Genomic DNA, 19,993 nt, shown 5'->3' with positions numbered 1-19,993 from the left:
ACCCGTGTTGAGGCCCTGTTGAAGAAAGTCTAGAATTGCTGAAACCAACGCAGTGGCAGGGACTATAGCAAGGCCAATATACCAACTGCTGAAGGCCCTCCAGGTGGCGTCATATATACGATTGGTGGATGTCCACCAGGACGTCTGGAGTGTTTGAATAACCTTGGGAGAGAGGTTGGCCACTGCTAAGGCCACCCGCTCAATCGCCAGGCATTCAACTACAGCCACTGCAGGTCTGGATGAAGAGGAGAGCCCTGCGCTAGAGTGGCCTTGGCTATTGGAGTTCGCCACGGAGGAGCGATGGAAAGGTTCACCAAATCCGTGAACCACGGTCTGCAGGGCCAATGTGGTGCCAAGAGGAAGCGTTCCGCCTGTTCTTCCAGCATCTTGCGAATCACCCTCTGGACCAGTGGGAGTGGGCGGAATGCATAGAGGAGACCCCCCGACCACCGACAGCGGAGGGCATCCACCCCTGCTGATCCTGGAGTCGCATACCTGGTGAAGTAGGTGGGAAGCTGATTGTTGAGGTGCGTGGAGAACAAGCCAATGGTTGGAAGACCGAACCTGTTTGTCAGTTCGAGAAACAGATCTCCTGTGATGCTCCATTCCGTATGGTCCGCTTGGGAGCGGCTCAACCAACCTGCCTGGATGTTGTCTACTCCATAGATGTGTTCTGCCCAAAGGGACTGTAGGTGTTGCTCTGCCCAAATGCCCAGGCGATTGGCTTCTTCCATGAGGGACTGAGATCGAATCTCGCCTTGGCGGTTGATGTGTGCCTTGGTTGTGGTGTTGTCCATAAGGACAAGGACATGTAAGTTGCTCACTGAGGCTCGAAACTGCTTGAGGGCAAGATGTTCTGCCTACGGTTCGAGCCAGTTGATACTGTGGTTGAGTTCCTCTGTGGACCAACTGTCCTGTGCCATTTGGGTGTGGAGATGAGCTCCCCAGCCGGTCAGACTGGCATCTGTGGTGAACGTGACATGGTCTGGCTCTCTGAAGAAGACCTCCTGGAGACCGCCGGGGACAACAACCACCCCAGGGACGGTTATGTAATGGTTCAATATTTTTAGGTCGAGAATGGCTCTCCAACCCCCCAATGCCTTTGAACCACAAACAGATGGGAATAAAACCCTTGTCCTACCTGATCCGAATGGACCAGTTGAATCACCTGGATGTTGAGCAGGTGCTGGATTGCCTGTTCCATGAGGAGTCTGCGATGAGGCTCACAAGAGATGGGACACGGAACAAAAAACATCGGAGGATTGGAGAGGAATTTTAGTGACAGGCCAAATATGAGCCATGAATCCAAGGTCATGTCCTCCCAATGATCGGCGAAGGCCAAGAGACGGCCCCCAATTGGGAGATCGTCCAGTCACTTTTGATGTCTGAATGGCGGTTAGCTTCACCCTTGAATGACCTCTTGGGAGGGAATAGTTGTCCTCCCCTGTTGAACCTGTCCTGGGACTGGTAGGATTGTCTAGGGCCTGACTAATGTTGAGGATGGGTGGCATTGAACTCCCCATCCGATCCCTGAAAGGGCGAACATCTATAGTAAGAAAATGGGTCCGCTCTCGAGCTTGCGAGAGAGAGAGGGTAGAACATTGCATTGTCACATGATTCCACAAGAAGGGATTCCAGAGGAGCCCCAAAGAGCTGTTCTCCTGCAAATGGGGCAGAAGCCAGCCGAAGAAGGAGTCGAAAGTAGAGCCCTAACTGACCAAGAAGCCGCTTGATGGCCCTTGACCAGCGTTTGCTCTAAACACTTGTCCTCCAGTTTCAAAACTTCATCCGGGGCCCCGGTGATAGCTGGAGAGGATAGGGCAGCTACTGAGGGGTCTACTATAGGAACCTCCAATATCTTGGCCAGTTCCAGCCTGATATTGTATAATCTTTTGTCTAAGGAATTGGGAAGAGGGCCTGACCCCAGGGAAACCCACTGTCTTTGGACTAAATCCTGGAATAAGTTGGAGGAGGAAATGACTTCCTTCTCAACCATTGGTTCCAGGAAGAGGAAATCCTCCGGATCCTCTCTTCCTGGATCCAACTGCCAAGGAGGAGGAGCTAACCCCACTTTAGCAATTTTCTTGGCTTTAAAGAGAAGTGATCTAAAAATTACTGGCTTGAACAGCCCCACGAAGGCTGGCTGGTCAGGGGATAGGCCGTCATCCTCCAACAGGTCGGAGTCCCTAACCATACCTTCCTCCTCCCCTCCCATTGAGACCTCAGAGTGAGTGGGAGCTGATGGGGATGCTGGGCTTCTGCTGGCCCAAGATTGTCTGGGAGCTGGTCCCATGGGTTGGACAGAAGCAGGAGAAGACTGTTGTTGGACACCTGCTGTGATTCCTTTATGAATGGGCTATGAAATAATAGAGGCCATATCTAGGTCTCCAGATGGGAGCGGCCCCAGTGCCAGGGATAGGGTTGGAACCTCTTCTGGGGATAGTTCTCTGGCGAGAGAGTCATGTGAAGCAGGAAGCGCCCCCGAACTGTGCTGTCTCACTGACTCTGGGGAATCACCTTCACTGTCCATGGACAGGTCAGTAGGCCGGGGCTACCCAGAGGCAAAGGGAGTGGCAGAAATGGATGTGGGTTTGCAGGGTGCACTGCTGGAGGCTGCGCTTGCTGTAGAGCTGTGAGGCATTCGGCTTTCTCAAACTCCTTATTGAGGAGTCATTGGAGGCAGCTTTCATTATTTTGGGCCACGTTGGAGGCTTTGACTGGGCGCCCCTTGGATCGTGGCTCCAGGGCAGCCCGTTTTCTGGCTGAAATGACACCAGAAGGGCCGGCAATTATTCTATCAGAAGCAGACTAATGGGAACTGATAGAGAGGTCCTGATCCCTCCTGCCCAGTGATGCCATGGTGGCTTGGTTTATCAAGACAGCTGAGGCCGTGCTAGGGGAAGCTCACTGAATGTTCCAACAAAGTAAAATGGCTACTGGAGATTAAGGCTGAAAGAAAATGGCTGCTGGAGCCTCGCAACAAAAGCAAATGGCCACTGAAGTTTTCGCATTGAAATTTGTCCGAGGGAGAAGGCGCTGTCATTCCTCATCTTCAACGCTGCTGCCTCTTCAATTGCTGCCCAAAACAGGACAGAGGCCATTGGGTTTCCACCCACGGGCTTGACGGACGCAGAAAAACATGTGCAGTGCGCTCCAGAGCAAACTCGTGGCGCCAGCTCGCAGGGTTCGAGGCAAGGCTTGGCAAAGCCGGAAAAAAGCTTCCGATCGAAATTTTTGAAATGTATTGTTCTGTTGGAATTTGAACAAAAAAAGGCCAATTAAAGAATTTAAATTTTATCTTATTCACAACCTAACCTGAAAGAGAACTTGGGAAATATGTCCAGTTCTGATCAGACTGAGTCTGAAGCTGGGAGGAGTCACTAGAGGTGGCATGATGTCACAGCTGTAGACTCAGTCCTATTGGTTACTGGACAAAGTTAACCCATTCTGGCTGCTATCTCCAACAACTGAGGAGAACAACAAAGCACACTTCTTCTTCCTCCTTCATTTTCCTCTCCTGTTTTTTCTCTTTGTCCTCCCAATGGCCTTCCTCCTTTCTACCTACCATTCCTCCTGCCTCACTTTTTTCTGCTCTTCTTGTGATCAAGCAGATTGGCTTTGGTTCGGCTTCTTGACGGTTGAAACCATCAAGCATATTCCTTAAAACACAGGATGTGCTTTCTCTCTAGGAATCTGATTGATGGTTCTGATTCCTCCCTAGGAATCTGCACAGGAATGGGAAGGAGAGTATTTGTGTGTGTGTGTGTGTGTGTGTGTGTGTGTGTGTGTTTCTATGTATAAAAGAGAGAGAAGGGGTGAGTTTAAGAGTGAGCAAGAAGAGGCTCCTTTGCAAACTTATTACTGCAACAGAGAGTAGTAGCCCAAACAGAAAACATTGGCTGGAAAGGGAAAAGGGAAAACCAATAGGGAAGATTCTAATCTCATGATTCTAATCTCATGATCTCATGATTGTGGAACACTTGGCAACTAGTTATGAGTGCAAACAAGTTGCCAAGTGCCCAGATTGCAATCACATGACATTGTGAGTATGAGATGTTTTGCGCCCTTTCCAATGTCATCATAACATTGAACAATTGTTAAGCAAACAGTAGTAAATTAAGAGCTACCTGTAATTTCTAGTTCTGCCAAACAATGGCTGACTCACAACAGTTTTGCGAAACCTCCAGAACACAATTGCTTGACTTGAGTTCAAAACAAAAAAAATATTTTTATTTATCAGTACAATTACAACATATATATATATATATATATATATATATATATATATATATATATATATATATATATATATATATATATATATATATATATATATATATATATATATATATATATATATATATATATATATATATATATATATATATATTTACACATACACGTGTGTGTTGTATTTGTGCTGATAAATAAATAAAGGGAGACTAGTATAGATCTATTTCAAGCTATTTAGCTTTCATCAGCTAGCCATACCCTTACTGGGATTCGAACCTGGGCTGTATTACATATTAGGCAGATGCATTAGCCACTAAGCCACAGGCTCTCCTCCTTATCAGCTGAGCCAGGGAAATAGGTATGTATTTGTGTTACAACCTTTTCTGTCTGGATGGTCTCCTGTAGTGAGCCGATAGACAGAAAGGGGGAGTAGTGAGTTCCCTCCCATATTTGGGCATACCAGGGGTTGTAACACAAATACATACATACATACATACATACATACATACATACATACATAAGAACACATGTGCACGCACACACATGTGCATATTCCTAGTTTACAGCAGCTTAACACTATCATAATAACAGTTGAAACAGGGAAATAACGTTGTATCTCACTTTTTCTTCCAGCAGTCTTTCTTCTACTTGTTTGGAAGTTGTTTCATGAGCTCTGAATAGGCTAATTGTGCTGGTCTGATCTGGATCTAATATGTTACCATCTTCGTCCCTTACCACTAGATCCAAATCGAGAATTCTGCATGGAACAGAAAACACCCAAAACAATACCATGGTTAACATAAAATCTGCTCAAAAACTCTGCCATCAAGTCGCTCTGTCTGCAATCCAAATAGTTATAAAATATATTGTCAGGTAATGAGGATTTAATAGCTGTCAGCTGATGTAAGGTTGTAAGCTGTATACTGTAATGTATACTGTATAATGAGGATGATTCAGCAATACATGTATCACCTCTTTAAGACTCTGATGGGGTCCACACGTCATTTCTTCTTTAAGAGGTATCTATATATAGATGGCCATTAGATGACATTTCTCTCTCTTGCCATGTATCTCATTTCTCTTCTTTTGTTCCTAGCTGAGTGGTAAGGGGTTTATCTCCATGTGCATGCCTCTATATATTTGTATAGAAACCATTATTAATTGTATAAAAGCTCTGTGTGCTGTATGCTCTGTTTTGCTCCTGAGTTTATCTCATAATAATCACGCTGTCAAAACTCTGACATATAATATTCAATTTGGAATAGGAGAAAGTGATCAAAGGTCCTTTTTAGTACTCTTCTATCAGACAAAATAAAACAGTACATTGTGAAACTCAAGCTGAGCAAATTTATTATCTGTCTTTTGGTATAATATACATAAACTACCAAAAACAATAAAGGCAGTCCTCAACATACGACCACAAATGAACCCAAAATTTCCGTTGCTAAGTGAGACATTTCTTAAGTGAGTTTGTCCCATTGTACAACCTTTGTTGCCAGTTGTTAAGCGAATCACTGCAATTGTTGTTAGTGACATGATTGTTAAGTGGATCAGGTTCCGGTTGATTTTGCTTGTTAGAAGGGTACAAAGGGGGATCAAATTTTGATCACCTGACCATGGGGATGCTGCAGTGGTCATAAGTCGAAGACTACCTGTATTTTTAAAAATTGCCTTACAATGTTTCTGAAAAAGAATGAGAGAGGGAAAGACTGGTCTGTATTTTTCACATAGCATTTACTAAAGACATTATAAATTTTTATGTCTAGAAATAGCCAAACTGAAATTCTCATGTTGGATTCATTATGGGAAAATATTAATGCATATCTGCATGAAACAAGAATGGCAGTATTTTATGGTATGTAATATGCACAAAAATTTAAACTCAGTTGTCTCAATTCTAAAGGATACATAGCAATCATTTAATTATTCCATCAAAACAATAATGAAAAAAGATACATGTAATGTTTCAGCACCTGGAAGTTGAATAGCTAGTTCCTTATCCAGATGGCTAAATAATATAGCCAACAAATAATGCTGACAACTTCTAGTAAATTGTATAAAAAAGAAAAGATTGAATCTTGACTGTAAATGTTCTACAACAAAATGGTGTTAGCAGAATTTTTTATAACCATTTCTGGGATGGAAAACAGAAAGGCAACAATTTTCCCTGATCTCCAAAAAGCCAAATAAATAAACACAAGCACAGCAGCATCTGGTATCCTCCACCACTTTTCATGCGCTCATTATAAAGCAAAATGTTTAAAATACTTAAATTATCCTTCCCTTTGTTTGCCTCAAGGTAAGCCTTCTCCATTATTTTTCCCCTCACAATGAAAACTTTTCCAAGCCTCAACAGAAAACACAGTCTAAGATCTATAAAAGCATATAAAAATGTATCTTAATGTTGCCTTGGATAAATTCAAACTGTCATCTCAAATATATCTCAAAGTCTCATTTATTTGAGTGCAACTATGGAAAATCTAGGGGTAAAGAAAGGAAAGAGGCTGCTTTTGAAGGAAACATGTTCAATGACCATTATTATTTCACTAGAAATACCAAACTTCCACAGGCCAAAACATTCTGAAAACCACTGCTATTTCCGAAGTTTCTAAATTTGGCTATAAAGCAATTTACTTTTCTTCTAAGCAGCCAGAAGAATAGCATATATTATACTGATCATTGGTGTGTGTGTGTGTGTGTGTGTGTGTGTGTGTGTGTGTAGGCATGCATACATACTGTACATATGTACATACATGCATGTTGAGAAATTTTGTCTTCTGATTGTGACATACTGTTTAGCATATCCAGATATGCCATTTACACCTGGAAATTATTTATAGATGTTGGAACAACTGAGTGCCAAGCAGGTGATTAAATTTATTGTAGAATTTGTATTATGATCTTTTAACTTGACATGGGTGTGTCCTGAAAGTGGTTAAAATCTTTTTTGCAAATTGGTAATTTAAAGTTAATAGAGTTTATTACTTTTCAAGCATTTATGAAATCTATTTAGAGTTATCTTATCTAAATGCCAATTATAGTTTATTACTGAAGCTGAGGATCTCAACAAATTGGTTATGTGCATATTATCTTAACACATATTACTTAGATAAAAAATCATTGCATAGCTGTAGTTTTGAACTGACAGCAATTTGGGGTACACAAGTAATAAATAAAAATTATTTACACATTATTTTTGCTGAGTTCTGCACAGAACAAAAATACATTTGGAAAATTGTATCTTAAAACACTTTCTTTAAGCAATCAAGAAAGAGGCTACTGATTCTGGAAATAATATTTATATTGCCATATAAATGTTTTAATGGATATATAATATATGGTACATAAACAGAAGCATGGAAAATCATCAGAATAAACAACAAAAATAAAAACAAGGAAATATATGCATGTTTCAAGCTAGTCATCACCAACCTGTTTCCATAATCAATCTTTGCTGTGATTTTCTTCTTTAGTTCATTGAGCTCATCTTGGGGAAGTGTTCCAGACAGTATTTGTGATCGCCATTCAATAAGATCATATATCATATGTCTTACATTATGAAACATTTCTCTGCTGTCTTGCTGTGTGATAAGAGTACATGTTAGTATATTCTTTTATTGTACTACTTCCTTTATACAGAAATATAAAATATAAATAATATAAAATAGAAATAAAAGGTAAGTATGGAAGCAGCTTTCTATAACTTCAGTGTGAAATTTATTATTTGACCCTGAAGGTTATCACTTCTTACCCCAAACCATTTGTATTTCCTCAGAGAGGGAAATATTACACGTGAAATCAACCACAAGTAACTCATCTGTAATCCAAGAATCAGTAGTCCAGTAAAAATTAAAACTATTCATTTACTAGAAAACTATAAATGAACATTTTGAATTAAATCTTCAGAAGAAGATAGATTTAGGTTCAAGTACTGCATTCTATCATGAGAAGGAATTTTAAGTGGGCTACTTAAAAAGCTGCAACTTTTTTATTCTACATTTCTCATTTATATTTATAAACTTTTAACTTGTTTTTCTTCTGCAACGGATGACATCTTAACAAGATATTTGACATACAGGTTTGCAATAATCTTCATGAAATTAGAAATGACAAAATTATTATCTTAGTCATAATCAAAAGATCCTCAGCTGGACCAACTAATTTATATGCACCTGAAGGTACAGAATTAGCTGCATTAAAATGAAAATCAGCAGTATGGATTTAAATAGCATATAAAATATAGTTATCTGACAGTGGTGTATTATTTGGTCCAAAGGGACCAGTTCTTACCAAGGACATCCATTCCTCACAATAGAATCAGACAGAACAAGCACTCACTGACAGTTGGAATTCTGTTACAATTAGCTGGGCTGTCTGATGTAAAACCTAATATTCGTTGACTGTCAGTCTAAGCAAATCTAGGTTATATAATTAATTATTAATAGTGGAATGCCTTCCAAGTCATATATACTGTAGATGATACACATCACAGCATAAAACTAAGCAGCAGTAACAAAAGAAGAAAGCAAGTTAACTGATTCATTCTCTTTACCTCAACTGGAAAGGGAAAATAGTGTTTGGTAAAAAGTATTTTGATACAAGATCCAGCAATAAAATTACACAAAGAAGGTGTGATGTATATGGAAATCCAAAAATGAAGACTTCCTTGGCCATATCTGGATGGCGTTATCCTCTGGATACTTTTGACATTAACACAAGTTACAGAATTAAATTCACAAATTAACGTATTTTTCAGAGTATAAGACGCACCCAGGTTTTGAAGAGGCTTTTTTTAAGTAGGTAGGTAGATAGAAGGATAGAGAGGGAGAGAAAGAGAGAGAAATACAGTTATAGGTAGGGAGAGAGAGAGAGAATAGTTAGGTAGGTAGATAAAGAGAGAGAGAGAGAGAGAGAGAGAGAGAGAGAGAGAGAGAGAGAGAGAGAAATAGAGAGAGAAATACAGTAGGTAGGTAGATAGGGGGAGAGAGTGTAGATAGGTAGATAGGTAGGTAGGTAGAGGGATAGAGAGAGAGGAAGAGAGAGAGAGAAATACAGTAGATAGGTAGGGAGAAGGAGTGGGAGAGTAGGTAGGTTGGTAGGTAGAGGGATAGAGAGAGAGAAATAAAGAGAAATAGAGTAGATAGGTAGGGGAAGAGAGAGAGAGTAGGTAGGTATATAAGTAGATAGAGGGGGGAGAGAGAGAGAGAGAGAGAGAAATACAGTAGGTAGGTAGGGTGAGAGAGAGAGAGTAGGTAGGTAGGTAGATGTTTCCAGGTGTATTTATCCATGTGCTGGAGAAGGAAATAGCTGACAACCTGTAGCACCTAAAACTTTGTTTCTGCTGGCACAGCACTTGATCAATGTAATTCTCATCAACCACTCTAACTAAGCAGCTTTCCGAAAGGGGAAAAAAAGGCATGAATAGCCTTGGGGGGGACTAGCAGAGTGCTCCTGGGGGGGTCAAAAATGAGCAAACAACGGCCCATTATTCGCGAAATTGGGCCATTTTTTTGGCAAAAGAATTGCATGCATAGCCTTGTGGAGGCTTATAGAGTGCGGCTGGGGGTTGAGGGGGCAAAAAACTGGCACATTTTTTGCTCACTTCTGCCCTCCCCAGCCCCCAGGAGTGCTCTGAAAGCTTCCATAAGGGTATGTATTGCCATTTTGTTGAAGGGCCGGGGCTTCGGGAGGCAAAAAAATGCTGTATTCGATCTATAAGACGCACCCAGATTTTCAACCTCTTTTTAAAGGAAAAAAGGTGCGTCTTATACTTCGAAAAATACAGTAATCTCAGGTCTTTTTAATCTACTATAATCCCTTCTCTATTTATTTACATTCTGCATTGATCAGAATGCCCTGAAAATATTGTGTCCCATTCCAGACAATACACTTTAGGAAGGACACTGAGAGGGGGGGGAGGGAGGGAGGGAGGGAGGGACATGTCCAGAAGAGGCAAACCAAAATAATAAAATTTGGCAGGGGAAAAAAAAAGAGGAATGACTAAAAGCTTTGAATATGCTTAGCATGGAAAAAAGAGACTATGGGGACTCCTAATAGCTATATTCAAGTATTTGTATGTCACATAAAAGACAAGGCTAAATTGTTCAGAGTTGTTCCAGAAGATGAAACAAAGAATTTGAATACCATATAAGTAGATTTCAATTGGACATCAAGAAAAAAATGTTAATGGTAAGAGCAGTTCAATAATGAACCAGGATGACCCAGAGGTTGGTGGCTTCTCCTATTCTGTCCAGTAGTTTCATTCTTCAAGCAAATTAAACTTTCTTATCTAGAAACAATCCACATATCTTTTTACCTAGTACAACTGTAGGACAGTAGTCAGTTTGAGTAGTTGTGATTTACAGGCCTGCAATACCGATTGTCTTTTTAAAGGGAATAAAAGAGTTTCTACTTGGGAAAGTTAATATGCAAAGCATATTCCTTTTCTTCAGCAATTATTTCAAATCACCGGCATGTACTTAATTGGTTTCTTTAGCTTGGCTGGTTTATAGATTAAACTCCTTGGTTATCCTACAAAGAGGCATTCTAAATACGATACTTACAATATAAAGCTGTCGCCATATTATGGACCATTCCCGTAGTGTAGTGGTAACCTCCTGAATAAGTGGCAATTCACTTGGTATAACAGTTTCATGTTGTCTAAGAATATGGGAATACCGGGCGGGGGTGGGGGTGTCACAGAAAACATAAGGCAATGTATTAATTATCAATATATTAAATATATTTAACATACTATCATTTATGGTATTCTAGATTATTTTTACTTAATAATTCAAAAACATGGCTTGCAAAAATATGTTTCTAATGTTTAAAATCCTAATAAGTAAGAGATATTATTTGGTATTATTATAATATAAATATTAAAACTGTATGAAATAGGGCTTATTTTAAAACATTAGCATTCCAGTAAGCTAAATCCCCAAATAATAAAGTTTTCTATGTTTTTTTGAATTCCATAAAGAATAAAAATCTCAAAATTGTTGTCCCATAGGGAGAACAGAATGAGAACTGAAGCACACTTTTCACTTCCTAATTTTTCTCCAAAACCACTCAATTAGTTTGGTGATATTCTACTTTAAGGATTCTATATGACAGTGATGGCAAACCTGTGGCACGCGAAGCCATTTGTCAGAGCACGTGAGGCGCTGCCCTGTCAGCTGGCCAGCACGCATGCACGCGCTGGCCAGCTGAGTTCACCCTTTTTTAAAGCCATTTTTCGCCCTCCCCAGGCTCCAGAGGCTTTATAGGAGCCTGGGGAGAGCGAAAACAGCCTCCCCTGCCCCCTGGAAGCCTCCGGACAGTCCCTGAAGCCTTCGCAGCGCTCAAAACGATCCTCCGAGCAAACTGGAAGTGACTTCTGGTTTGCTCGGAAGATCGTTTTGAGCGCTCCGAAGGCTTCAGGGACTGTCCGGAGGCTTCGCTGACGCCTCCGGAGGGCGTCCGGGGGGGCGGGGGAGGCTGTTTTCGCCCTCCCCAGGCTCCTATAAAGCCTCTGGAGCCTGGGGGGGGGCAAAAAAAGCATGTAAAAATGGGAGGGGAAGCGCCTGTAGTGCGCGCATGCGCACTGGGGGTCGCGCATTGCATTATGGGTGTGGCATGCCTGCCCACAACCCCCCTGTGCTCCCCCCACTTTTGGCACGCGAGCCAAAAAAGGTTCGCCATCGGTGCTATCTGACTTAACCTACAGAAAAACTATCCAATGTTGTGATTTTTTTTTAACAAAAGACATTTTTTAAAAATCCTGATAGAAATAATGAAAATATAATTCCATGTGCGTTCTTTCTACTCTTCTAATACAAACCACCACTGAATTCCAATAAAGAATGATATCTTATGGATACACTTTTTCTTAGCCTACAAATAACAACACAAACATTCTTTTCCTAATGCACAAGTACAATGTACACTTCTTAATTTGGTAGCATTTAAGAAATTAAAGTAACATACTCTGTCTATTTAACACCTTACAATCTGCAAAACAACAAGACAATCAGACAAATGAGTCCACTTTTTATCAGTTTTCATGCTTAGGATCATTTGTCCAGTATAGTCTATAACTGTAAGCAACACACTGATTAACTGGCCCAGACATATCAACAAATGGAACCCAAAATCAACGTATCTCTTTCTGAGCAAATGCTTAAATAATTGCTGCTGTTGCTGTCATTTCCTTCTGCTTTCAATTAGTCTTAGCCAACGGCAGCAGGTAGGGACCTATCTCTGTTGTAGCAAAGGAGAGGTGGGGGGATGGAAAACAAAGTCAATCACACTTTAAGAAACAAAGAACAAAACAGAATGTGAAAGTTGAGTTAAAAATAGTCTAGTCCCAAACTCAAAGCAGTGGGTTTTATTTCAAGGTAAGAAGCAAATTCTTCTTGAATACCAACATTTTGAACTCAATACCTACTCCACTTCAGGCATTTCGATCTTGAAATGTTTTGAGTTTAGAACATTCTGCTTATTCCTTCAAACATCTTTAGGGTTGTAAAGGACTTGGCCCAAATGCTGAATAAAATCCTTCGTAGTTTTAAAGATAAAGGACCTTATTTTGCAAGTCTATCACTTTACCTCTGCAAATTTTCACTCAAATAATGCATCACTAGATGCATTCAACTCAAATAATGCGTCACCACACGTTGGACCTTGTTTTTGTCTCTGGCCAGTGGACAAGTGATCTGGGAATAGGGGATTTAACTATCACTCCCCTGTTATGGTCAGATCACTCACTTCTCCGACTTGACTTCCCTGGTGCTACCCCCCGCTGCGGGGAGGCGGAACCGGAAGGCATTAGATGGTTCCGCCCCAAGCGCCTGATGGAACCAAATAAGTTCCAGATGGAGCTTGGGCCACCTCCTGTGGACCTGACCCACCCTCGGGTGGAAGACCTGGTAGCCGCATGGAATAGTGCGACTGCCGGGGCCCTAGACCAAGTGGCGCCTTTGCGGCCTCTCCTGCGGCAACGAACCACCCTGGCTCCCTGGTTTACCGAGGAGCTAAGGGTGATGAAACGCCACAAGAGACGCCTAGAGAGTCGTTGGAGATCCTCCCGCTCCGAATTTGACCGAGCACAGGCACGAACCTACTTAAGGACGTACCTTGTGGCATTAAGAGCGGCCAAACGTCAACATTGTGCTGCTCTTATTGCGTCCGCAGATAACCGCCCTGCTGCCCTGTTCCGGGTGACCCACTCCCTCCTGTTTCAGAGGCCGCGGGAAGCCCCTCTACAGGGCAGAGCAGAGGAATTTGGGAAATATCTGCAGGACAAAGTCGCTCAAATCCGGATGGGATGGGTCCCTTTCAGTGGTCCAGTGGAGACGCCCGAGGCGAGTCTTGAGAGACCATTCTGGGAGGAGTTTGATTCGGTTGCCATCGAGGATTTGGACAGGTTACGTGGACGTCTGCGACCTACCACATGTTTATTGGACCCGTGTCCCTCCTGGCTTGTACTGGCATCCTGGGAGGTTACACGCGACTGGCTCCTGGGCCTAGTGAACGCTTTGTTGGGCAAGGGGTCTCTGCCGGCCACCTTGAAAGAGGCGGTTGTGAGACCCCTGCTCAAGAAGCCTTCCCTGGACCCAACCGAGCTAGCTAATTATCGTCCGGTCTCCAACCTTCCCTTTTTAGCGAAGGTTGTAGAGAGTGTGGTGGCCCAACAGTTTCCACGTCACCTGGAGGAAGATGATTATTTAGACCCGCGCCAGTCCGGCTTCCGGCCCGGGTACAGCACGGAGACGGCCTTGGTCGCGTTGGTTGATGATCTCTGGAGGGCCAGAGATAGGGGTTGTTCCTCTATCCTGGTCCTATTAGATCTCTCGGCGGCTTTCGATACCATCGACCATGGTATCCTGTTCCGCCGACTGGGGGGGTTGGGAGTCAGGGGCACCGTTTTACGGTGGTTCGGCTCCTACCTCTCCGGCTGGACGCAACGTGTGTTGGCAGGGGAGCAGAGATCGACCCTGAGACCCCTCACTTGTGGGGTGCCACAGGGGTCGGTTCTCTCGCCACTCCTGTTCAACACATACATGAAACCGCTGGGCGAGATCATCCGTGGCTTTGGGGTGGGATATCATCTGTATGCTGATGATACGCAGCTATACATCTCCACCCCGAACCACCCCAACGAGGCCGTCAAAATGATGTCCCGGTGCTTGGAAGCCGTACGGATCTGGATGGATGACAACCGACTCAAACTCAACCCCTCCAAGACGGAGTGGCTGTGGCTTCCGCCCCCCCGGTTCAACCAGTTGCTTCCATCTCTGGCCATCGGGGGCGAGCAACTGGCCCCCATGGAACGGGCGCGCAATTTGGGCGTCCTCCTAGATGCCCGGCTGTCCATGGATGACCATGTAACAGCCGTGGCAAGGGGGGCGTTCCACCAGGTTCGCCTGGTGTGCCAATTGCGCCCCTTATTGGACCGGGATGCCTTGCGCACAGTCACCCATGCGCTGGTGACGTCTCGCCTGGACTACTGCAATGCTCTCTACATGGGGCTTCCCTTGAGATGCACTCGGAGACTACAGTTGGTCCAGAATGCGGCCGCGCGGGTGATTATGGGGAGGACTAGGTACTCCCACGTAACACCTCTCCTGCGCGAGCTGCACTGGCTTCCTGTGGTCTATCGGGTGCATTTCAAGGTTCTGATTATGATCTTTAAAGCGCTCCATGGCACAGGACCTAGTTACTTGCGGGATCGCATCCTGCCCCATACATCCCTACGACCAATCCGCTCACACAGAGAGGGACTTCTCCGGGTGCCGTCCGCTAAACAGTGTCGGGGGGCGACACCCAGGAGCAGGGCCTTCTCTGTGATGGGCCCAGCCCTATGGAATGACCTCCCCCTTGATATCAGGATTACTTCCGATCTCCGCTCCTTCCATGTAAAGCTCAAGACCTACCTCTTTCAATTGTCTGGCCTGGCTCAACCGTAGTTTATCCTTTTCCTCCTGACAGTCCTTTTTAAATTGTATTATTATTTCGGGGTATTTTTTAATGACTAATTTTTATTATTATTAATGTAATGTATTTTTAATTATTACCTCCTCCATGCATGTATGTATATGTATGTATATGTGTGTATTTTTATGTTTATATGTATGTATGTATATTTTATTGTATGCCGCCCCGAGTCCCTTGCGGAGAGGGAGCGGCTAACAAATTAAATTTCTAATTTCTAATTCTAATTTCTTGTATATAATTACTATATTGCACATACATGAGAAATATAACATTAATTGAAGAAGTTTTGCAATCAGTCAAGAAAGGCACTATTATACAGTAATCAATTGATTTGCATTTTTTAAATTTGGATATATAAAGATTATAAACATAAATCAGACTAGCTCTTTTATCAAGTCATCTTCCTAACCTTTTTAATATATATACACACATTGTTAGCTGGCCGCTATAGTTTTTTATCAAATGTCATTTAACTATAAATGAATTTTGTTATCAATTTAATAAAAAAACATAAAATATCATCTGAACATGAAAAATAGTGCTTCAATACAGAAAAATTACATGTGGGAAAGACACGGTTTTATAAGTGATCATTGCTTGAGGGCAGATGTTTGATGTCCGGCTTTGACATGACCAGACTCTGAAATGGTGTATCATGTATAAACGGTGTAACAGCAGCCTGTCTTAGAGAGCACTTGGATCTGATATGGTCACAGAGCCTGTGGAGCAACTGGAACCAGTAGAAGATGAAGGGTTTGATCCAAGGCCTTCTCCCAATTCTACAACTCTGCTCTGAGCTGAGGGTGTTCCCACTGGTGACTTTTTGTACCTGCTGGGATTAAATTTTACAGTTATCACTAGCAAGTGATCCTTCACTGGGAACAGCCACTCTATTTATTTAAACCTTGGTCTTTATGTCCTGAATTCTCCCCTGTGGAAACTCCATGCTTATAGATAGAATTATTAAATAAGATTAAGATTCTCCAAAAATTACCAATCAGTAGATCCATTACTATCAAATAATTCTATCCCAATGCTGCCCATGTAAATAGATGAACTAAAGACCAATCTCATAAACATTGGCATGTGTTGTACATAGGTTTTCAGAGAATATCAACTAGAGAAATTAAAGTTTCACACTAATGGTTTACTTAACTAAAATATATTAATATTTTATAACAAAACATAGGGGGAATGCAAATCAAGCTTTTGATGTCTCTCATTATTCCTCTTGTCATTTGGATTACCACAATATTCATAATTAGAAAATAAATTTCAGACTTCATTTTTTCTGCACTCATATTTACATTCAAAATTTATTAAAAATCATACAATTGATATTTTATCCATTATTTTTAAGCCCCAAAACTTACCCTTTTCCTTCAACTATTGCTTCTTTAAGTTGTATATAGGAAGAAGGAAATATGCCCTTTTAAATAAGAAAAATAAATTAGTAATTTATTTACAATATGCCTAGTAGACTTTTTAATTATATTTTTCTAGTGATCCATTTTAGAATATAAATATCACCAGAACAATTGGCCCAAATAATAAGAAATATAATCTGAAATATTAGGAGAATCTCAAATAAGTCCATTCCATTCTAAGTATTGGTCTATGTTGATCGATTATACTATCAATTATACTATACTTTATTTTTGGATGATCTATGAAAAGTGTTCAATAAGATTTTCTTTTTTTTAAAAAGCAACAACCTTACTGAACCTTTGGTCATAATTGTAAATAAGGTTTCATTGATAATAACCAGTTTCAGAAGCTAGTAATAGTTTAGCTCCAAAAAATTTACAGTAGTCCTAAACAGTGAGCCCAAACAAACCTTATATTCTACTCCATGAACTTTTCTTCTGCTAATGTATGTAGGGAAAGAGTTTGGAATTTTTATTTCCATTTTACCAGTTACCTACTGTTGAACTGATGCACTGTAACACTGAATAAAAGCTTATATCACATTGACAAGCCTTCATTCCATAAACTCTCCCTCCTTATCCTTATAAACTGCAAGTTATCTTCTAATATATTTTAATAATTATCTAATTTAAGAAGGAAGCAATTTCAATTAAACATGTTCCTTTACATTGAAACCCAGAACTTCAAATTATTTTTAAAGCAAAACGTAGGTACAAATAAAGGCTTGAAATCAATCTTATTTGTTTTTGAAGATAGATGTAAAATATAATGGATCTATCTACTACTTTTCAAGAAGTAAAGACAACAAATTCATGTTATATTTTTTTGAAGAAAAAGTAATGTTAAAGTAGCATCAGTTGGTTAAAAGTTTTATTTCATCAATATGTCTGCTTTAATCTAAAAAGTTCCAAATTATAATAAAACACTTTGGAGGTTACTATAAATGTCTATGATTTTTTAAAAAAGTGATGTCATTACTACAGAAACAAAATACTTACTTTCTTTGATTTTTTCCTCAAAGTATAACCTCTGTACCAACCTAAAAAGTAAAATGTTTTAATAAGTTTTACAACTAATTTGAAAATAAGAATGCCAATATATATTATCATTCATATTGTGATGTATCTTTGTAATATAAGGGCACTTTATTAATAGTTAATTTCCTGATTTCTGGTTCCTTACCAAAAAATTATAGATTGACAGTAACTGAGAAAATTCCTTTAGTAAAATTTAAATTATTCAACATAATTTTATTCAATATAATCATAGAAAGATTAAACCTCACCTCTACAAGGACAATAATTCTCATTGTCCAGTGTTTGCCTACAACCTAATAGAAAACTAAAGATGGCAATTTATACAATGAATTAATATATCATCTGACATGTCACTAAAACTTAAAACACCATATAATTTCAAAGTTCCTCATAAATTCAAGTAAGAAACTTTAAGCCAAGCAAGTCCAACCCACACCCCTTGGGCCATATACTAAGGTGACCAGATTTTAACATTGGTAAAGCGGGACACCATTGACCGGGGGGGGGGGCTCTTGATTAAAAATTTGGTCTATATCCTTGCACCTCTAACCCTTTAGGGGAAAAAAACCCCAGGGATCTTCAAACCTGACAGCTTTAAGACTTGTGGACTTCAACTCCCAGAATTCCTCCTCCAGTCACGTTGGCTCAGGAACTCTGGCATTGAAGAGTCCAAGTCTTAAAGCTGTCAAGTTACAAGACCCTTGCACCCCTAACCCTTTAAGGAAAAAGAAAACCAGGGGTCTTCAAACCTGACAGCTTTAAGACTTGTGGACTTCAACTCCCAGAATTCCTCCTCCAGTCATGTTGCGGCGACATCATCTGCATGGAGCTGCTCCATCTTCGGTTTTTTTCACCGGGGGCAGGGCTGCCGCTGAAGATGCCGATGAGCCCCCGCCGCCAGCAGAATAACTGCTGCCGCCTCCTCCTCCTCCTCCTCCAACAGCACCACCACATTTGCTGCCCGGCGCTGCGGCTGAGGTGAAGCTGCCAAAGCTCCCGCTGGCGCCTCCGCCCCTGGCAGCAGCGGTGGCACCATCCCCTCCACTCGGAGCACCTGAGCTGGGCCCCGCGTTACCTCCTCCGTCGCTGTGCTTTTGAGAAGCCATGAGGCTTTTTTTCCTGCTCCTGCCCCCTCTGCCGCCTTCCTACTGGCTCCCGCGGCCTCATGGCTCCTCAAAAGCACGGCGGAAGAGGGGGCAGGGGTAATGCAGGGCCCAGCTCAGGTGCTCCGAGCGGAGGGGGAGGCGCCGCTGCCATGGGCAGGGGTGCCAGCTGGAGCTTTGGCGGCTTCACCTTTGGCAGCCACAGCACTGGGCAGCAAATGTGGTGATGCTGTTGGAGGAGGAGGAGTAGGAGGAGGAGGAGGAGGAGGAGGAGGAGACGGCAGCAGCAGTTATTCTAGTGGCGGCGGGGGCTTTGGGGGTTCACTTCAGCCGCAGCGCCAGGCGCAAGCAGCTAGGCCTGGCTGCCCACAAAGGACCTCCCCAGGCTTGCTTTGCTGAACATGGGGCGACTGACAATAGTTTGAGCGGGAGCGGCCAGCGCAAACTACTGTCAGTCGCCTCGCACTCATCAAAACAAGTCCGGGGAGGTCGTTTGCGGGCAGCCAGTTCTAGCCGCCTGCAAAGGACCTCCCCAGCTTCCGAACCCTATGATAGTAGAAATCACTGCGTGGCAGTTGCAAACTGCTGCACGGTGTTTTCTTGCCACGTGTGCAACCGTGCACCTTACCAAAAATTGGGACTTTTTAAAAACGCCATGGGACGCGGGACAAATTATTAAAAATCAGGACTGTCCCACCAAAAGCTGGATGTCTGGTCACCTTACCATATACAGCCCTGGGCAGCTAGTAATCAGCAACTGAAGACCATAAATTTTTAACATTATATAATTTCTATACATTAACTATGTAACAGGAAGAAATCCAGATTAGGATGATTGTCCTACATCTTTTTTTACATAAATGCATTTTCAATTAGAAAGAAGAACTGGATCACTGTGATCAGTATCTATTCAGAATATTATATGGTTTGTTTTTACACTGCTTCAGTAAACTTCCACACTTTGAGAATCAACATCTATAGAAAAGGTCTACTCATTTCACATTAGGGACACAGTTCCATTTCCATAAAGCATAAAATAATTGAGACTACTCTATTCTCCTATTTGTTTATAGCAGTGATTACGAACTTCCAGTTCTGCATACTCGCAGTGGCTAGCGGGGGGGGGAGGTATGCTTTTGCACATGTGCTGCTTGTGCAAATGCAACTTTGCATGTTTGCATGTCAGTTGCACAGCCCAGTTTCCAACAGGCCATG

At 41.9% G+C, this 19,993-nt stretch overlaps 1 protein-coding gene across 1 annotated transcript in view; it reads right to left on the bottom strand.

Annotated features, from left to right (window-relative positions):
- Positions 1-19,993, bottom strand: part of DOCK1 (dedicator of cytokinesis 1) — a 459,011-nt gene that overhangs the window by 381,705 nt on the left and 57,313 nt on the right. The window contains exons 3-7 of the mRNA XM_081954827.1: positions 17,637-17,677; positions 16,584-16,639; positions 10,797-10,893; positions 7,666-7,814; positions 4,855-4,990 (exon numbers count right to left, since the gene is read on the bottom strand). Coding sequence (XP_081810953.1) covers positions 4,855-4,990; positions 7,666-7,814; positions 10,797-10,893; positions 16,584-16,639; positions 17,637-17,677 — 479 coding nt within the window. The remainder of the gene's footprint in view (positions 1-4,854; positions 4,991-7,665; positions 7,815-10,796; positions 10,894-16,583; positions 16,640-17,636; positions 17,678-19,993) is intronic.

This window comes from Natrix helvetica, assembly GCF_964273705.1.
Source record: "Natrix helvetica genome assembly, chromosome: 5".
NCBI classification, from domain to species: domain Eukaryota; kingdom Metazoa; phylum Chordata; class Lepidosauria; order Squamata; family Natricidae; genus Natrix; species Natrix helvetica.
The sequence above is the reverse complement of the archived record's forward strand: the minus strand, read 5'-3'. Positions and strand labels throughout refer to the sequence as shown.